At 45.6% G+C, this 20000-nt stretch overlaps 1 protein-coding gene, 1 long non-coding RNA gene and 6 other non-coding genes across 8 annotated transcripts in view; all 8 read left to right on the forward strand.

Annotated features, from left to right (window-relative positions):
• Positions 1-23, forward strand: part of LOC125736283 (5S ribosomal RNA) — a 119-nt gene extending 96 nt beyond the window's left edge. The window contains exon 1 of the ribosomal RNA XR_007395566.1: positions 1-23. This exon is cut by the window's left edge and continues 96 nt beyond it. This is a non-coding gene — a ribosomal RNA (5S ribosomal RNA).
• The window catches only part of LOC125719098 (protein NYNRIN-like), a 99651-nt gene extending 93051 nt beyond the window's left edge, over positions 1-6600 (forward strand). Inside the window, exon 2 of the mRNA XM_048993598.1 lies at positions 6534-6600. Coding sequence (XP_048849555.1) covers positions 6534-6600 — 67 coding nt within the window. The remainder of the gene's footprint in view (positions 1-6533) is intronic.
• Positions 1117-1235, forward strand: LOC125737294 (5S ribosomal RNA). Its single transcript, XR_007396560.1, has one exon. It is a non-coding gene; the product is annotated as a 5S ribosomal RNA (ribosomal RNA).
• On the forward strand, positions 2338-2456 carry LOC125735053 (5S ribosomal RNA). The gene has a single exon (XR_007394352.1). It is a non-coding gene; the product is annotated as a 5S ribosomal RNA (ribosomal RNA).
• LOC125735480 (5S ribosomal RNA) lies at positions 3538-3656 on the forward strand. Its single transcript, XR_007394775.1, has one exon. It is a non-coding gene; the product is annotated as a 5S ribosomal RNA (ribosomal RNA).
• Positions 6601-9748: 3148 nt separating the features above from the next.
• On the forward strand, positions 9749-11579 carry LOC125712268 (uncharacterized). The gene is made up of 2 exons (XR_007383228.1): positions 9749-10118; positions 10451-11579. It is a non-coding gene; the product is annotated as an uncharacterized LOC125712268 (long non-coding RNA).
• Positions 11580-18075: 6496 nt separating this feature from the next.
• LOC125735054 (5S ribosomal RNA) lies at positions 18076-18194 on the forward strand. The gene has a single exon (XR_007394353.1). It is a non-coding gene; the product is annotated as a 5S ribosomal RNA (ribosomal RNA).
• Positions 18195-19274: 1080 nt separating this feature from the next.
• Positions 19275-19393, forward strand: LOC125732468 (5S ribosomal RNA). The gene has a single exon (XR_007391848.1). It is a non-coding gene; the product is annotated as a 5S ribosomal RNA (ribosomal RNA).
• The last annotated feature ends 607 nt before the right edge of the window (positions 19394-20000 follow it).

The raw sequence follows: 20000 nt of genomic DNA on the forward strand, positions 1-20000 counted from the left end.
GGGAATACCAGGTGCTGTAAGCTTTTCTCACTTTTACTTTAAACGGGGGGCGCTCCACTTCACGATTAATTTAAATCTATCACTCCCCTTCCATTTTACTATTATATATATATATATATATATATATATATTTTTTTTTTCTCTCATTCATAAAGGCAGCTTTTAGAAACCGTTTTACTCTAAATACTTCCTGGTAATTCTAGGTGCTGTAAGCTGTTCGTGCCTTTATTCCACCAGGGCGCGATCTTCTCACAAACTTGAAGACTGTCACTCCCCATTCACGTTTTACAACTTATTGTTAATGATAAAGAGACAGCTTTTTACACACAGTTTTAAACAAAGTACTGATATTATTCCTCTTCAGCTGACCGCTTTGTTTTCTATGCAAAAACCACTTCGCCACAGAAGACTCGATATTATTGGCATAGCAAGTTCTGCTCTTCTCCTTTCAAAACTTGCTAAAAGCTGTATTTAAAAGAACAGATTGGCCGGGGTAATTCACACCCTTCAATGCCAGCTTAATGTTTAGGTTAGTGGGAATCACAGAGGAATTAGGGATGGAAACTTCTTTGCTGGTGGTAGAAGCGGTCTGGTGAATTTTTAGAGAGAAGAGGCCGTCGATGTTTGAATGTAGAAAATTGTTCTGGCTGCAGCCTGCAGTATGGACTTGTTGGTGTGTGTAGCTCCCAGTGTTCTGACAGCGCGACGTTTTGGGGAAGCATGTGATTCAGCAGCTACCAGTGGGCTTCGTGCGGCGGAGATTTTGTGGCTGTTAGCGGAGTTGATAACAGAGGGTCGTTAAGAGAAGCCTGCATGCAGTAGGCAAAGGAGTAATGTTTGCCGGCGGGGGACGTGCGGCGATTAACCTGTGCGGTAGTGAAAATGAGTTAAAAAGAAGGAAGTGTGCGGATGCGGAAAGAATGGAATAATTGTGGTAGGCTGCCGGCTGAGTAGTTTGGTGAATGTTGGGTGTGGGTCCGGCGCTACCGATTGGATGGTGGGGCTGCAGTGTGAGTCAGATAAAAAAAAAAAAAGAACATTAGTAGTATCCAATGGGACCAACTGGCATGTATAGAGGCGTGTAATGCAAAAGGGCTGTTTTTGGTAGTTTCTCTCGCTTACGGCCATAGCACCCTGAACACGCCCGATCTCGTCTGATCTCGGAAGCCAAGCAGGGTAGGGTCTGGTTAGTACTTGGATGGGAGGCCACCTGGGAATACCAGGTGCTGTTAGCTTTTCTCACTTTTACTTTATACAGGGGGCGCTCCACTTCACGATTAATTTAAATCTATCACTCCCCTTCCATTTTACTATTTTATATATATATATATATATATATATATATATATATTTTTTTTTTTTCTCTCATTCATAAAGGCAGCTTTTAGAAACCGTTTTACTCTAAATACTTCCTGGTAATTCTAGGTGCTGTAAGCTGTTCGTGCCTTTATTCCACCAGGGCGCGATCTTCTCACCAACTTGAAGACTGTCACTCCCCATTCACGTTTTACAACTTATTGTTAATGATAAAGAGACAGCTTTTTACACACAGTTTTAAACAAAGTACTGATATTATTCCTCTTCAACTGACCGCTTTGTTTTCTATGCAAAAACCACTTCGCCACAGAAGACTCGATATTATTGGCATAGCAAGTTCTGCTCTTCTCCTTTCAAAACTTGCTAAAAGCTGTATTTAAAAGAACAGATTGGCCGGGGTAATTCACACCCTTCAATGCCAGCTTAATGTTTAGGTTAGTGGGAATCACAGAGGAATTAGGGATGGAAACTTCTTTGCTGGTGGTAGAAGCGGTCTGGTGAATTTTTAGAGAGAAGAGGCCGTCGATGTTTGAATGTAGAAAATTGTTCTGGCTGCAGCCTGCAGTATGGACTTGTTGGTGTGTGTAGCTCCCAGTGTTCTGACAGCGCGACGTTTTGGGGAAGCATGTGATTCAGCAGCTACCAGTGGGCTTCGTGCGGCGGAGATTTTGTGGCTGTTAGCGGAGTTGATAACAGAGGGTCGTTAAGAGAAGCCTGCATGCAGTAGGCAAAGGAGTAATGTTTGCCGGCGGGGGACGTGCGGCGATTAACCTGTGCAGTGCTGAAAAGGAGTTAAAAATAAGGAAGTGTGCGGATGCGGAAAGAATGGAATAATTGTGGTAGGCTGCCGGCTGAGTAGTTTGGTGAATGTTTGGTGTGGGTCCGGCGCTGCCGATTGGATGGTGGGGCTGCAGTGTGAGTCAGATAAAAAAAAAAAAAACCAGGAGTAGGATCCAATGGGACTAACTGGCATGTATAGACGCGTGTAATGCAAAAGGGCTGTTTTTGGTAGCATCTCTCGCTTACGGCCATACCACCCTGAACACGCCTGATCTCGTCTGATCTCGGAAGCTAAGCAGCGTAGGGTCTGGTTAGTACTTGGATGGGAGACCTCCTGGGAATACCAGGTGCTGTAAGCTTTTCTCACTTTTACTTTAAACGGGGGGCGCTCCACTTCACGATTAATTTAAATCTATCACTCCCCTTCCATTTTACTATTATATATATATATATATTTTTTTTTTTCTCTCATTCATAAAGGCAGCTTTTAGAAACCGTTTTACTCTAAATACTTCCTGGTAATTCTAGGTGCTGTAAGCTGTTCGTGCCTTTATTCCACCAGGGCGCGATCTTCTCACAAACTTGAAGACTGTCACTCCCCATTCACGTTTTACAACTTATTGTTAATGATAAAGAGACAGCTTTTTACACACAGTTTTAAACAAAGTACTGATATTATTCCTCTTCAACTGACCGCTTTGTTTTCTATGCAAAAACCACTTCGCCACAGAAGACTCGATATTATTGGCATAGCAAGTTCTGCTCTTCTCCTTTCATAACTTGCTAAAAGCTGTATTTAAAAGAACAGGTTGGCCGGGGTAATTCACACCCTTCAATGCCAGCTTAATATTTAGGTTAGTGGGAATCACAGAGGAATTAGGGATGGAAACTTCTTTGCTGGTGGTAGAACCGGTCTGGTGAATTTTTAGAGAGAAGAGGCCGTCGATGTTTGAATGTAGAAAATTGTTCTGGCTGCAGCCTGCAGTATGGACTTGTTGGTGTGTGTAGCTCCCAGTGTTCTGACAGCGCGACGTTTTGGGGAAGCATGTGATTCAGCAGCTACCAGTGGGCTTCGTGCGGCGGAGATTTTGTGGCTGTTAGCGGAGTTGATAACAGAGGGTCGTTAAGAGAAGCCTGCATGCAGTAGGCAAAGGAGTAATGTTTGCCGGCGGGGGACGTGCGGCGATTAACCTGTGCGGTAGTGAAAATGAGTTAAAAAGAAGGAAGTGTGCGGATGCGGAAAGAATGGAATAATTGTGGTAGGCTGCCGGCTGAGTAGTTTGGTGAATGTTGGGTGTGGGTCCGGCGCTGCCGATTGGATGGTGGGGCTGCAGTGTGAGTCAGATAAAAAAAAAAAAGAACATTAGTAGTATCCAATGGGACCAACTGGCATGTATAGAGGCGTGTAATGCAAAAGGGCTGTTTTTGGTAGTTTCTCTCGCTTACGGCCATACCACCCTGAACACGCCCGATCTCGTCTGATCTCGGAAGCTAAGCAGGATAGGGTCTAGTTAGTACTTGGATGGGAGACCACCTGGGAATACCAGGTGCTGTAAGCTTTTCTCACTTTTACTTTATACAGGGGGCGCTCCACTTCACGATTAATTTAAATCTATCACTCCCCTTCCATTTTACTATTTTATATATATATATATATATATATATATATATATATATATATATATATATATATTTTTTTTTTTTTTTTTTTCTCTCATTCATAAAGGCAGCTTTTAGAAACCGTTTTACTCTAAATACTTCCTGGTAATTCTAGGTGCTGTAAGCTGTTCGTGCCTTTATTCCACCAGGGCGCGATCTTCTCACCAACTTGAAGACTGTCACTCTCCATTCACGTTTTACAACTTATTGTTAATGATAAAGAGACAGCTTTTTACACACAGTTTTAAACAAAGTACTGATATTATTCCTCTTCAACTGACCGCTTTGTTTTCTATGCAAAAACCACTTCGCCACAGAAGACTCGATATTATTGGCATAGCAAGTTCTGCTCTTCTCCTTTCAAAACTTGCTAAAAGCTGTATTTAAAAGAACAGATTGGCCGGGGTAATTCACACCCTTCAATGCCAGCTTAATGTTTAGGTTAGTGGGAATCACAGAGGAATTAGGGATGGAAACTTCTTTGCTGGTGGTAGAAGCGGTCTGGTGAATTTTTAGAGAGAAGAGGCCGTCGATGTTTGAATGTAGAAAATTGTTCTGGCTGCAGCCTGCAGTATGGACTTGTTGGTGTGTGTAGCTCCCAGTGTTCTGACAGCGCGACGTTTTGGGGAAGCATGTGATTCAGCAGCTACCAGTGGGCTTCGTGCGGCGGAGATTTTGTGGCTGTTAGCGGAGTTGATAACAGAGGGTCGTTAAGAGAAGCCTGCATGCAGTAGGCAAAGGAGTAATGTTTGCCGGCGGGGGACGTGCGGCGATTAACCTGTGCAGTACTGAAAAGGAGTGTAGGAATTATTAGCTCAGGTAAATTTTAATATCTCCACCAATATGTTTTGAAATTAATTAACTTTTAATTAATTATTATTTAATGCTGATTATTAACCAATTGTTATGCCGAATGGTCGGCTCCTCCAAACTCAATTGTGAATCCCCGATATCTGTTAATGTGAGACTTAAATGGGATTCATTAATAACCAGTATCGCTTAATAACCTGGGTTAGTGGGCTCGTCCAGCGAGCTGCGTCACCAGGTAATGTAAACGATCGGTAGCGAAGCTTCCCTCACGGCCGATGAGAGAGAGTCTCGCGATATTTCAGGCGAGTTTAGAGGTTTCAGAGCGTAGTAGCCAGATCGCACAGAGGCAGGGACTATTGTGAGCACTCAATGACGGAGGCTGAAGTTGTGTAAAAAGACATGCATTTATTCCTACAACTAACATAAGACAGACATTACACCTAACAAACAATAAACATGAAATAACGGAATAGACACAAACGATGTAATCATGAAAATGCAATGACCAGATTTAAAATGATTAACCTGAAAAGGGAAAAACTGTTCTGCAAAGCAAGCAGTTTGTAAGGATTATAAACCTAAAGGAATATAGCAGGTGAATAGGACAGTTCAGGTTGTTAGAAAGGAAAGGAAGTTGGTTTACTTGGATGCAGGAAAGAGGGAGGTCTTTGCAGTTGGTTGCAGTGGCTGATGAGCTGATGGGTGATGGCTCTCAGGGAGGCGCGGTGTTTGCAGCGGTTGTTGGAGTGGAGTCCCTCCGGTTCTTTCTTCTGGTGAAGCTTGGGCTGAGTTGCAGTTCTTTGGGTCTTCACCGACGGGCTTTAAGAACGCTGCTTGTTTCTCCGTGTTCTTCTCTTTTTATCCGCCTTTCTCTCCGCTGCTTTGTTCTGAGATGCCAGGTTTTATAGCATAAGGTTCGTGATTAGGAGTGACCAGGAATTCGAGTCCTGGACCAATGGCTGACCATCCATTTGGCGGGCTTTCGGAAGGGGGTCGGTATCAGTCCTTTTGGGATTTATGACCAGACTGACTTCTCTGGTAATGGTGATTTTCATTAGGCTGGTGTAACTTTTGATATATCCACTTTTGTGATAACCATTGACCAGATTTGGAAACTGGAGTGATTTTCCTTCGGTTTGATACCAAACATGTCGTACCAGCCTAGCGGTTCACACCAAATACCATCTGTGATGATTAATTAATGATAAAATAATAGCATAATATAAGTAATGTTCTATTACTAACACCAGTATATGGTACAGGTGGTTTAGGTTGTACCTCAACAGATATTACCCTTTATACAGACATTATATGACATATTCTCATGTCATAAGCACATCTTACCCTTAGATAGGCATGGTAGAATACAAAGATCAGATAAGGGTTGCCGAGGAATGTGGCAAAGAAAAGGGGGGGGAGAAGGTTTGTCAAACAAAGAAAAAGAATCTCCAAAAGTTAAGACACATTCGAACATAACCTGTACATATCTGTATATTAAGACTAGTAGTCAAGAGTAAATACATATACAGATATACAAAAGCCAAACTTAAAAGAAACTTTCTGTGGGGTGCTGGGTGAGTGGTATGTAAGGCAGGACGTCGGGGGATGGGGTTGTGTGCCAAGTCGAGGGGCCCCTGTCCCTGGGGATCCACTCTGCTATCTGTAGGTTGTTAAAGCTTTGGGCAATAAAAGTTGGAGTGCTGGCCTCCCTGGTTATCTATGTGTGTGGGGTCACAAACCCCCCTTTGGGGCCTAGGTCGATGTGTGCCTTCTCGTACCAGGGTAGGCCTTGTCTCAGGCCACCTGGAATTTAAGCTTTGTGATATGTGCATGTGTGATCCTACATATCCCCCCTTTCGGCTGATGATGGCATTGCCATCATTCAGGCGACGGAAGTTGAAACAGGATCATCCACATGCAACGAGGCACATGAAAGGTCCCGTTTTTTGGCACTCTGGGTGGTACAGTGACTGGATGGACAGGGAGGAGGCGCATGGGCTGGCCCCTGGCTTCTGGGACAGCAAGGAGTGGTGAACCCTCTGTCGAACAGGGTGCCGCAGCTCCCAGCAAGGCGTCCAGGAACCTCTCAGGCAGTCGATTGGACTCAGCTTGGTTCACGGTCGTTGGGTAACTGCTCCAGCATGTGGGTAGTGTCCACGGCAGCATGATGCATGGCATCCTGGGTCCATCGGACACCTGTCCCACTCGTTTGGCGTCTCTCATGGAGGAAGTGGGCTCGGTCGACATCGTCAGACGAATACTCGCTGTATGTGGGTACAACAGTTAGTAATCAAGAGACCGGGCTGTTCCCGGAAGACAATGCCTGACGGAGGCCCAGGGGATGCCCTCTTGGACTGGGGCCTCACCCCTCCTGGCTGAATAACGCTAGTAGCAGGGCAGCGTCATCCTAGTGGTAAGGGGATAGAAAATAAGGACCGGATTAGGAGTGAGGGGGTGAGTCAAGACTGATTTGGAGTGTGGTGCACCCTTGTGCAAAGGGGACAGGAAAAAGATATAGTGGCAACAATTCTCGGCCAGAGGACAATTGTAAAGAAACAAACGTGACAAGAAAATGCAAAACCGGATCCTCTTCAGTAATTTCCCGGGCACGCGTGAGCCACCCCAGGTCCTTACCAAAAACAACAACCAAAGAAAATGAGAAGTTATCAAAACAAACAAACAGATAAACGAAAACATCAAGATCACCCAGATATCAGTAGTCAAGCCCACCACATTGGTCTACCCTATCTGTGACCTTCTCTCCTTCCCTTCCTCTTTGTTCTTCTCTCTTGGGGGTTTTGGGGAGATTTGAACTGGAAAAGTTGTCCTTCTTTTGGTTGGAATTGGCAGCAGACCAGACATCCTTTCACATATTCCGTCACATCCTGTCGCATGTTAGGCCAGTAGGCTACTTGACTAAGTGCCTCATAGGTTGTTTTGGCATTGCGGTGGCCTGCACAGGGTGCGTCGTGGGCGTACAGTAGCATGACCCCCCTTTGTGCCTGAGGGACCACGAGCCGTGGTGAAGTGTGGGCATCAGGGACATGAAGAGGTACGCCCTCGGCAAGATGAAAAGAGGATAAAGCTGTCATCAGGTGATGGAGGTCAGGAAGGGATTCTTGGTCAGTTGTGGAGATCGAGTTCGCAGCAGGGTCGCGGAGGTGATCGCAGACCGTGCTGAGCACAGAATCAGTGGGCTGGAGGGAGACGATGTCAGAGTTGGAAACCTGAGGGGAAAGTTCCAACAGTGAAATCGTTGGCGGTGGGGCAGATGCTCGGCTGTGACTGCGGGTGACGATCTGGACAGCGTGGGTGGGTGGGAGGGGACAAAACTCCCATGAATCACCATGCAGTGCTCCTGCTTTGGCAAGTGCATCCGTGTGGTCATGGTGTTTGACTGGCTTGTTCCCTGATGTCTTGAAGCCATTCTGTGTCCAGTGAGGGAGATAGCACATGAAGCTGAGACGTGTATAGCTGGAGTCTTTGCAGATCAGCAGGTTCTCTACTCCATGTTCGGAGGCCACCTCCCGGGCAATTAAGATTGTTGCCAGCTTCGCATACTGCGATGTGTGAGGACAGAGCTTGAGCTGTTGTGGTGGGACGAGGTCGTCGTTGAGCCCCAGAATGCTTGCTCTAGCTTTCAGGGTCCCCTTTTGTTTGAATGCGCGTCCATCTACATAAATGGTGATCATGTCTTGAGAGACATTCTCATCAACGTAGTGGTGTTGCGACGGTTCCATTGGCGTCGGCGTGTCCAAAATGCTGGGTGCTGCTGGTCCCTCCCGAGAATAGTAGTGGCAGCTGGGTGACTGTACTGTGTTAGGCTGGGCAGTTATAGCATGGATTGTCAGGTGTTGGTCACCAGCAAGCTCCATGTGACATACAGTCCCTTTTGTCACTGGATATTTTTCTACCCCCATGGTCATTACCACATCTGTGACTTCCATGCCTTGGAGCCATATGCCTTTCCTGATCTTGGGGCTGAAGAATCCTGAGGTAGGGTCCAGCCTACACAGGAAGGAGTCATGGTGCTGGCATGGGTCTCTCGTGTCACGATTCTGATCTCCAGCTGGGTACTCTCCATGGTGTGGAGTGAGGTCTGAGGATGCAGCCAGGGTTTGACATTCCTGTGTGGCTGCGTCAGGTTTCCACAGTGGCAGTGGTTCTATAACTTGAGCCCAAATTTTCAGACGTTGGAAGTCTAACATCGGCTCGAACCGGTTCAGCAAATCTTTCCCAATGAGGAGAGGAATGGACTCAAGTTGGGAAATGTATACTGGGTGCATTACATTCATGGGACCGATGGACCAATTGAGGGGTATCATGTGATCCATCCTGGTGCCCACTGGTGAATACGCCTGCACGTCCAAAGAGCATTTCCTCGGCTGGAGGGTTTTGTTCTTCTGGGCGGCTAGGTGCTGCACTTGGCAGAAAAGACTGGCTGACATTAGGGTGATGTCTGCTGCAGTGTCGATGAGGGCCTCCAGGGTGAGAACATCTTCCAGGGTGATGGAGAGGTAGAATTTCTTGGCTACCCCCCTTTCCACCAGATCTCCCAGGAGCTGTGGCACAAGGGCCTGGCCAGGAATTGGTGAGGCCTCACCACAGTAGGGGTGGTGCTCTTCTGAGTCACGGCACACAACTAGGACAGCGTTGTCAGGTGCTGGTGGGGGCTCATCCTCTTGATCGAGCTCTGTGTTGGTGACGGCAACATCAGGTGCTCTTACCAGGCTTGAGTCGGCAGCTTTTTCTAGTTGAGGTGGGACATCTTCAGTTGTTCCAATATCTCTGGTAGGGAAAGCTGATGGCTGTTGAGTGTTACTTAGGGCTGACATCCAAGGGAGTCTGGGGGCATTGTCTGGTTTGGGTTCTGGTGAGGATTGTGGGGTCGTGCGTGTTTTGTGCTTCAGTCCTAGTCATTTTGGATCTTTCTTCCGAAAGTCCTCTTGACCCTTGAGGGGATGCTGAGCAAAGAAATCACGCAGCAACTGGAGTAGAACCCACTCATCTTTCTCCGTGGTTTGTCCAGGCTTCAAGTCTGGTTCATAACTTTTCCTCCTGTCTTTCCAGTTCCGTGGTTGATTCCGTCGGGAACTTAGTGGAGAGCTTGGATTAGAGAACTGGCTTCCTAGCCGATCTCCCCGCTTATTCCAAGGCTCTGTGGGTCTTGGTTTCCCTTGGTTAACCCTAGGATGCACAAGTGGGTCAAAAATGACCCGGTGAGGTTGTTTTCTTGCAGTATCTTTGTAATGAAAAGTTTTTATCTTTTCATATTCCAGGTATTCCTGAAATTACATGTTTTTGATATCATGTCATTAAAATTTTTAAGTTACCTCTTATACTTTTTAAGAAATTGTAATATTTGTATTACTACCCCAAGCTTCCATAAGTGGGTCAAAAATGACCCACATGCATTTCCCATACAATTTCTTGGGAACCTGTGCTTCTTATCAATTGTGGCTGTCAAGGATACATTTACTGTGGACCACACACCCTATGTTAGAAGTGTCACCGTTCAGGAAGATTATTTTCCACAGCAAGACCTGATACATGTAAGTATTATTTTTTTATCTCAGAAAAAAATATATATATTTCACCATACTTACACATTCATGAATATTATGTGAAGGATTATTATTATTGTTGTTATTAGGTATTATCAAATTATCCTACTTTATAGTTAGCTAACACTTGCTAGCTAACTAAGCTAGGTATCATTACTGTACATATGTATTGTGTGAGTGTGTGTATGGGTGGGGTTTGAGGAGAGAGTGTGTGTGTGTGAGAAAGAGAGAGAGAGAATGTGCATGTGTGCATTTATTTACATAGCTACATATTGATTGTCATTCAAAACATTCTCTTCCTTTTATGTTTCCTCATCTAGTGTCATGACTGCTAGGTTTACAGGAGATATGGTCATCCAGATGCCAAACAAGCCCACCAAGTATGGCCTAAAGATCTTCTGGGTTTGTGATGCACGCATCCCATATGCAATAGATGGGATGGTTTACACAGGGAGACAACCAGGGGAAGAAGTTCAGAAGAATCTGGGAGACAACATTGTCCGGCAGTTGTGCAGTAGATTCAGAAACACAGGTCGCAACATCACCACAGATAACTTTTTCACCAGTGTGCAGCATGCGCAGCATCTCCTGGAAATGGATCTCACTATTGTGGGGACTCTACGACAGAACAAGCCAGACATCCCTCCTCTGATGAAGGCTTCTAAGTCCAGGGAGGTTCACAGTACAGTTTGGATTCAATGGCAGCATTACCATGGCCAGCTATGACCTTCTATAACAAGACCAAAGGAGGTGTTGACACCATGGACCAGATGGTTGGCACCTACACCTGCAAGCGACAAACACAGAGGTGGCCCATGGTGCTGTGGTACAACATCCTTGACATCGCCACCCTAAATGCCTACACCTTTTTCACGACTCAGCACCCTGAATTCAACAGAGGTATCACCAATGCACGACGACTCTTGCTCAAAGAGCTCTCAAGGGAACTTATCACACCACACATGAGGAGTCGACTGGAAGGCTGCCCACAACTGCAAACCCCGATCATTGAAGCAATGGGAAGGTGTGGGGTGACAAAAGCCACAACCCAGCCACAGGACAGAAGCACACAGGGCCAACAGAAGAGAAAGAGGTGTCAGATCTGCCCAAGTAATAAAGATCGCAAAGTCAGCAATAGGAGTGGGAAGTGCAATGTGCCTGTGTGCAATGATCACAGCCAGAAACAGGTAGTCTGTCACAACTGCATGCAGTGAGGAGACAAGAAGGCAAAACAGGGACTATCACATCAAAAGCTTCAGCAAACACCGACACTTACCTGCAAGAGAATAGAAAAGAGAAAGGAACTGTCAATGACCGGACATTTACCCACATACACATAATGAATGTTCACATTGTTCTGTTGCTGTTCTGTGCAGTATTAGTTTTTTAATTATCAAAATGTTTAAAATCTGTAATAAAGTGGAAAATAATAAAATTTCAAACATGAAATCATTCTTGTGTGGTCCAGAATGTAATACAGACTATAGTACAATTCATTATTCGTAACCAAAATGTCAAAAAATGGCATGAAACACATAGATTTTTATAAGTGGGTCAAAAATGACCCACTTATGGAAGAGTGTAGGGTCATATGACTCATGCATCCTAGGGTTAAGAGAGCGCTGTGCCTCCCACCGGTCTGGCCGGGTCTTCAACTGCTGTGGAGGCGGACCAGGGTAACGCTCACTGTGGCTTGCTGCTGTCCAACCTCGGTCATGGATTGGTGGTTGCGGATGAGGGTGGCCACCTTCCAATGCCAGGTTGGAGTCTGTAATGCCAAGATTTAGCACTGCCGTCGCTTTAGTTGCTTTCTCGGCTGCTGCTCTTTGTTTGTGGTATGCCTTGATTGCAAGGTCTCGTAGTTGTTGACTTGTCATGGTGTGGGGACAAGCCATGAGCCCAAGGTAGTGATTTAAGGTTGGGTGGAGATTCCGAAGGAAGAGAGCCTTGAAGGTTGCATCTTCTTCCATGTCTGCCTCATTTTTGGACCCAAAATATGCCCGACGAAGGCGATTGTAGTAGGCTTGGGGAGTCTCTTGTCTGCTCTGTTTGACATCCAAGGCGACACTGATACCTTGTTCCGACTCAGGATCAGCAAACTCTTGAATCAGTGCTTCGTGTAGCAGCTTGGAGTCGGCCTTGATTCGACTGGGCTGTCGATCCAGGAAGCTGCGGACCTCCAGGCTGGATGTGATCCTGATGAGGTAGACTCTGTCTTCATTGGTCACATTGTCCAGTCTTTTGAGGTGGAAGTCAATGTCTTGGAGGTAGGTATGAATGTCGTGGCCCCCCATGGGGTTAGGCGTAAACATGTCGATATTCCGAGCTACTTTATCAAGCTCCTTTGTGGTAACCCGGTGTTGGTATCGCTTCAGTACACCTGTTTCATCTGGGGTGCCTTCTTTGAGAGAGACCTTCCAGGCGCTTGGTTCCTCAAGGTCCGGTGATGGCCAAGGAGGTAACTTGTCCCGATGAGAGGTCCCTTGAACGCGGTCTGAGTGCCTTGGGGGAAACAGCACTGTCGGAGAGGAAGTCGGTGCCATCACTGAATTGTAGGAGGCTCCAAATTCTGACTTCACCTCATATGCCTGTATTAGTTCTTGTCTCATTCGGTCAATCTCTACTACGTCAGCTCGATGTTTCGTTCTGGCATCGGTGAGCTGTTCTTGGGAGCTGATTAGCTGGTGATTCAGCTTGTGCAGGCATCTCTGTGCCTCAGCCAGATGGTTTTCCAGGGCCTGGATCCGAGCATCCTTGTTCTTGAGCTCTGTGTGGGCTCTGTCCAACAGTGTTTCGGCCTGGTCCAGTCTGGCTTCGAGGTTCTCTTTGGTGGCTCTGGCTTGCTGTTCTTGCTGGTCAGCTTCAGCTCTGAGCCCTTCCAAAGCCTGTTGAAGCTTTTTGCTTGTTTGAGGAATCTTGCCTTCTTCTGTCTCCTCTTCCTCATGGGACGGAGACCTTCTTTGTTGGAGTTCTTGCTCGAAGCTCTTAATGCGATGTTGAGCTTGGGCCGCATCTCGCTGTGTCTCAGCCAGAAGTTGTTGGGTGTCTCTCTCCTGCTGTTGGAGTGCTTGCACCCTTTGCTGGAGACAGGACGTTTCCTCTTCATTTGTCTTCAACCTGGCTAGAAGTTTGTGTGCGAGGGAGCCGAGTGCTTCGGTTAGCCTTTTACTCCCGCATTTCTGAGTGGGTGGCATGGCCATTAGTTCAGCGATGTCGTCCTCAATTTGGTTAGCTGCTTTGGACCGTATGAGATCGGCATGACTGGGTAGGAAGTCGGAAGTCACAACATCAGGCCAGGTACCCAAATCTTTCCACTGGTTGAGGGGGCTTTCCATGTGGATCATTGTGACTCGGTCAACTGCAGGGTGGCCGCAGAAATCTGTTACACTCAGACTGGGGGTTGTCTAGGTGGGTGACCTGACACCTAAATCTGGGTGAACAAATAAAACCAACAAAATAAAATTAAGTAGAACTGGGGCCTGTCACTGGGTAACTGGAAGGGTGTAGTGAACCACGGGAATAGTTACCCACGACAAAATAAACAAACAAAAATTGCTCCCTGGGAGAAGTTGTTGCAGGTTAGAACAGTGTGAGTTACTCTAGGGCTTGAGAGATGCCCTAGTCAGGGGTAAAAGGTAAAACCTTATCCAGGAAATTGTCGGTCTGTGACTACTGACAGTGTCAGAAGATGACAGGAGAAGTTGGGAATAGAAAGTGGGAAGCAAGAGCTTCAAAAGCAATGGGACTGCATTCAAACTTAGCTTGCTGTTGCAGATCAGATTACCCCTGGGTTGGGCTCTGTTGAACAACTCCGCTTTGACCAGAAGGGGGACCACTAGCAGGTTCTGCTTTACTTGTCCCTATCCGAATTGTTGCGGTGTTAAGCTAGTGATGCAGGTGGAGAGGTTTGAACGCTGTCAGGTGTCCCTCCTGAACAGGGCACGTCCCACAAGCTCAATCCCAGCCAAGCAGGCCTGAGTCCGGCTCCCACTCCCCCGATCCCCAGCAATGTCAACTTGGAAGGGGGTGTTCTGTATGCACAACTGAGACAACCCAGGTGGGGCTCAGCTTATCGGCTGCACTACCTGAGACCTGACTCGACCAGGGCTGGCAAAATAGCCTTCAGGTATCACCCACCCTAGTGAGAGTCCAAGCTAGGGCCGTTCTCCAAACTCACCCTAGACGAGGTCCTGCTCAAAAGTTGTAATGATCGCCTGAGGTACCTGTCAGCCTTGCCCTTAATGAGTCAGTGGGTGCAGCCGGGCTGGCACGCTTTTGGGCGTCTAATTGCTGAGAACTCCCCTTCGGTTCTGACAAACTGTATGATCGTAAGCAGTGACAGCAGAGCCACAGACAAGCTCAACCAACAGAGAGCGAATGGCAAGCACCTAGCACAGGAAGAGCTCAACTGATCAGAATCAAACGACTCTCTGATGTGATTGTGTATGTTGACCGTTGTTAATAATGGTTGAACTTCTATGCAAGTACCCTTGTTGGGGGAGAGGGAGTGAATAAAAGCATAAAGTGAAATAAAACCTAAAATAAACAAAAAGGTAAAACAGAAATCTAACCCAATGAGTTGTGTTTCTTATTTAATTGAAAACATCAATTAGTTATGCAGCAATAACCTAATTAGATGTTAATGTGTTGTAATCAAGTTGATTAAAAAGTTGATTAAGGCTTTCAGGCAAGAACCTGTGTGTCCAATTATGCGTGTTGGTATTACCGCAGATGACCACGAGGCCCAACTCAGATGTTAACCTACTATGGCTGACCACTAGAGGTGCAATTTCAATGGAGTGGCACTGCTATGGCTTGCCACTAGAAGCGCAATTTCGAAATTGAGTGGTAGTTCTATGCCTGACCACTAGAGGCGCAATTTCGAAATGGAGTGGTAGTTCTATGACTGACCACTAGAGGCTCAATGGGGCGTTGGTCCCTTTGTGGGGGGTCCCAGGCAAGTGAGCCTAAGGGGTAGGGTCACTGGTGACCAAAAAAAAAACGGCGTCAGGCAGGCCTTCAGGGCTCTGATCTCTAAGTGGTTAGAGTGGCGTTCGCAGACTGCACTCGTAACCAAAGAGATAGCTAGGCGGTTGCCGACGATCAATGAGTGTCACACACGTTTAATGCATGCACATGCCGCTTGCGGCCTTCTGCGCTTTGCGCAGTTTAACCCCTTAAAACAATTACTGGAGCGAGACAGCGCTCGCGTTACGGCGACGGATCTAAATAGTGAGTGCACTATATCTCGTCGCAAATGATGCTGAAACCACGGCGGGTCTCAAGAACTGGAGACTCCCAATTTCCAAATTACACACGCACTTGGCTCGCAGCGCAAAGTGGTGTTAAACTTGCTTTGTCTAAAGCAGGCACACACATATGAGTAAGATCCTGATAGGTAGCTAAGCTATCGGTCTTATCTCAGGGAGTCCAAGCGCAACAGAATTCAGGTTAGAACCTCGTAACAAGAATTCCTGTTCGCTAATAGAGAGATCTCTGCCAGGATATATGGGAACGGAGAAACTCGTCCGAATCGATCCTGGAAACAACGCGCTATATCTGAGAATCTCGTCAGACATAGGGTTAAGGTTTACTGCAGTTTTAACGAAATAAACTAAAATAAAATAACCAAAAATAAAACAAAATAATATAACTACTAATAACAGAAATAAAAATAACTATATTAAGCCCGTATGTTCCCGCTTATATGCCTTCAGATTGCCCTGAGTGCGATTAATCCTCAACTTTTCCAACCAGTTCACTGTAGCGCTTATTCAACTGTACGTTCAGTCATAAAAAGTTTAAATTGTGTGCTCACAATAAGTTTAAACCTTGTGCCCGCATTCTCCACCAATTATGTAGGAATTATTAGCTCAGGTAAATTTTAATATCTCCACCAATATGTTTTGAAATTAATTAACTTTTAATTAATTATTATTTAATGCTGATTATTAACCAATTGTTATGCCGAATGGTCGGCTCCTCCAAACTCAATTGTGAATCCCCGATATCTGTTAATGTGAGACTTAAATGGGATTCATTAATAACCAGTATCGCTTAATAACCTGGGTTAGTGGGCTCGTCCAGCGAGCTGCGTCACCAGGTAATGTAAACGATCGGTAGCGAAGCTTCCCTCACGGCCGATGAGAGAGAGTCTCGCGATATTTCAGGCGAGTTTAGAGGTTTCAGAGCGTAGTAGCCAGATCGCACAGAGGCAGGGACTATTGTGAGCACTCAATGACGGAGGCTGAAGTTGTGTAAAAAGACATGCATTTATTCCTACAACTAACATAAGACAGACATTACACCTAACAAACAATAAACATGAAATAACGGAATAGACACAAACGATGTAATCATGAAAATGCAATGACCAGATTTAAAATGATTAACCTGAAAAGGGAAAAACTGTTCTGCAAAGCAAGCAGTTTGTAAGGATTATAAACCTAAAGGAATATAGCAGGTGAATAGGACAGTTCAGGTTGTTAGAAAGGAAAGGAAGTTGGTTTACTTGGATGCAGGAAAGAGGGAGGTCTTTGCAGTTGGTTGCAGTGGCTGATGAGCTGATGGGTGATGGCTCTCAGGGAGGCGCGGTGTTTGCAGCGGTTGTTGGAGTGGAGTCCCTCCGGTTCTTTCTTCTGGTGAAGCTTGGGCTGAGTTGCAGTTCTTTGGGTCTTCACCGACGGGCTTTAAGAACGCTGCTTGTTTCTCCGTGTTCTTCTCTTTTTATCCGCCTTTCTCTCCGCTGCTTTGTTCTGAGATGCCAGGTTTTATAGCATAAGGTTCGTGATTAGGAGTGACCAGGAATTCGAGTCCTGGACCAATGGCTGACCATCCATTTGGCGGGCTTTCGGAAGGGGGTCGGTATCAGTCCTTTTGGGATTTATGACCAGACTGACTTCTCTGGTAATGGTGATTTTCATTAGGCTGGTGTAACTTTTGATATATCCACTTTTGTGATAACCATTGACCAGATTTGGAAACTGGAGTGATTTTCCTTCGGTTTGATACCAAACATGTCGTACCAGCCTAGCGGTTCACACCAAATACCATCTGTGATGATTAATTAATGATAAAATAATAGCATAATATAAGTAATGTTCTATTACTAACACCAGTATATGGTACAGGTGGTTTAGGTTGTACCTCAACAGATATTACCCTTTATACAGACATTATATGACATATTCTCATGTCATAAGCACATCTTACCCTTAGATAGGCATGGTAGAATACAAAGATCAGATAAGGGTTGCCGAGGAATGTGGCAAAGAAAAGGGGGGGGAGAAGGTTTGTCAAACAAGGAAAAAGAATCTCCAAAAGTTAAGACACATTCGAACATAACCTGTACATATCTGTATATTAAGACTAGTAGTCAAGAGTAAATACATATACAGATATACAAAAGCCAAACTTAAAAGAAACTTTCTGTGGGGTGCTGGGTGAGTGGTATGTAAGGCAGGACGTCGGGGGATGGGGTTGTGTGCCAAGTCGAGGGGCCCCTGTCCCTGGTGATCCACTCTGCTATCTGTAGGTTGTTAAAGCTTTGGGCAATAAAAGTTGGAGTGCTGGCCTCCCTGGTTATCTATGTGTGTGGGGTCACAAACCCCCCTTTGGGGCCTAGGTCGATGTGTGCCTTCTCGTACCAGGGTAGGCCTTGTCTCAGGCCACCTGGAATTTAAGCTTTGTGATATGTGCATGTGTGATCCTACAGGAGTTAAAAAGAAGGAAGTGTGCGGATGCGGAAAGAATGGAATAATTGTGGTAGGCTGCCGGCTGAGTAGTTTGGTGAATGTTTGGTGTGGGTCCGGCGCTGCCGATTGGATGGTGGGGCTGCAGTGTGAGTCAGATAAAAAAAAAAAAAACCAGGAGTAGGATCCAATGGGACTAACTGGCATGTATAGACGCGTGTAATGCAAAAGGGCTGTTTTTGGTAGCATCTCTCGCTTACGGCCATACCACCCTGAACACGCCTGATCTCGTCTGATCTCGGAAGCTAAGCAGCGTAGGGTCTGGTTAGTACTTGGATGGGAGACCTCCTGGGAATACCAGGTGCTGTAAGCTTTTCTCACTTTTACTTTAAACGGGGGGCGCTCCACTTCACGATTAATTTAAATCTATCACTCCCCTTCCATTTTACTATTATATATATATATATTTTTTTTTTTCTCTCATTCATAAAGGCAGCTTTTAGAAACCGTTTTACTCTAAATACTTCCTGGTAATTCTAGGTGCTGTAAGCTGTTCGTGCCTTTATTCCACCAGGGCGCGATCTTCTCACAGACTTGAAGACTGTCACTCCCCATTCACGTTTTACAACTTATTGTTAATGATAAAGAGACAGCTTTTTACACACAGTTTTAAACAAAGTACTGATATTATTCCTCTTCAACTGACCGCTTTGTTTTCTATGCAAAAACCACTTCGCCACAGAAGACTCGATATTATTGGCATAGCAAGTTCTGCTCTTCTCCTTTCATAACTTGCTAAAAGCTGTATTTAAAAGAACAGGTTGGCCGGGGTAATTCACACCCTTCAATGCCAGCTTAATGTTTAGGTTAGTGGGAATCACAGAGGAATTAGGGATGGAAACTTCTTTGCTGGTGGTAGAAGCGGTCTGGTGAATTTTTAGAGAGAAGAGGCCGTCGATGTTTGAATGTAGAAAATTGTTCTGGCTGCAGCCTGCAGTATGGACTTGTTGGTGTGTGTAGCTCCCAGTGTTCTGACAGCGCGACGTTTTGGGGAAGCATGTGATTCAGCAGCTACCAGTGGGCTTCGTGCGGCGGAGATTTTGTGGCTGTTAGCGGAGTTGATAACAGAGGGTCGTTAAGAGAAGCCTGCATGCAGTAGGCAAAGGAGTAATGTTTGCCGGCGGGGGACGTGCGGCGATTAACCTGTGCGGTAGTGAAAAGGAGTTAAAAATAAGGAAGTGTGCGGATGCGGAAAGAATGGAATAATTGTGGTAGGCTGCCGGCTGAGTAGTTTGGTGAATGTTTGGTGTAGTTCCGGCGCTGCCGATTGGATGGTGGTGCTGCAGTGTGAGTCAGATAAAAAAATAAATAAACCAGGAGTAGGATCCAATGGGACTAACTGGCATGTATAGACGCGTGTAATGCAAAAGGGCTGTTTTTGGTAGCATCTCTCGCTTATGGCCATACCACCCTGAACACGCCCGATCTCGTCTGATCTCGGAAGCTAAGCAGGGTAGGGTCTGGTTAGTACTTGGATGGGAGACCACCTGGGAATACCAGGTGCTGTAAGCTTTTCTCACTTTTACTTTATACAGGGGGCGCTCCACTTCACGATTAATTTAAATCTATCACTCCCCTTCCATTTTACTATTTTATATATATATATATATTTTTTTTCTCTCTTTCATAAAGCCAGCTTTTAGAAACCGTTTTACTCTAAATACTTCCTGGTAATTCTAGGTGCTGTAAGCTGTTCGTGCCTTTATTCCACCAGGGCGCGATCTTCTCACAAACTTGAAGACTGTCACTCCCCATTCACGTTTTACAACTTATTGTTAATGATAAAGAGACAGCTTTTTACACACAGTTTTAAACAAAGTACTGATATTATTCCTCTTCAACTGACCGCTTTGTTTTCTATGCAAAAACCACTTCGCCACAGAAGACTCGATATTATTGGCATAGCAAGTTCTGCTCTTCTCCTTTCAAAACTTGCTAAAAGCTGTATTTAAAAGAACAGATTGGCCGGGGTAATTCACACCCTTCAATGCCAGCTTAATGTTTAGGTTAGTGGGAATCACAGAGGAATTAGGGATGGAAACTTCTTTGCTGGTGGTAGAAGTGGTCTGGTGAATTTTTAGAGAGAAGAGGCCGTCGATGTTTGAATGTAGAAAATTGT

This window comes from Brienomyrus brachyistius, chromosome 2 (assembly GCF_023856365.1).
Source record: "Brienomyrus brachyistius isolate T26 chromosome 2, BBRACH_0.4, whole genome shotgun sequence".
NCBI classification, from domain to species: domain Eukaryota; kingdom Metazoa; phylum Chordata; class Actinopteri; order Osteoglossiformes; family Mormyridae; genus Brienomyrus; species Brienomyrus brachyistius.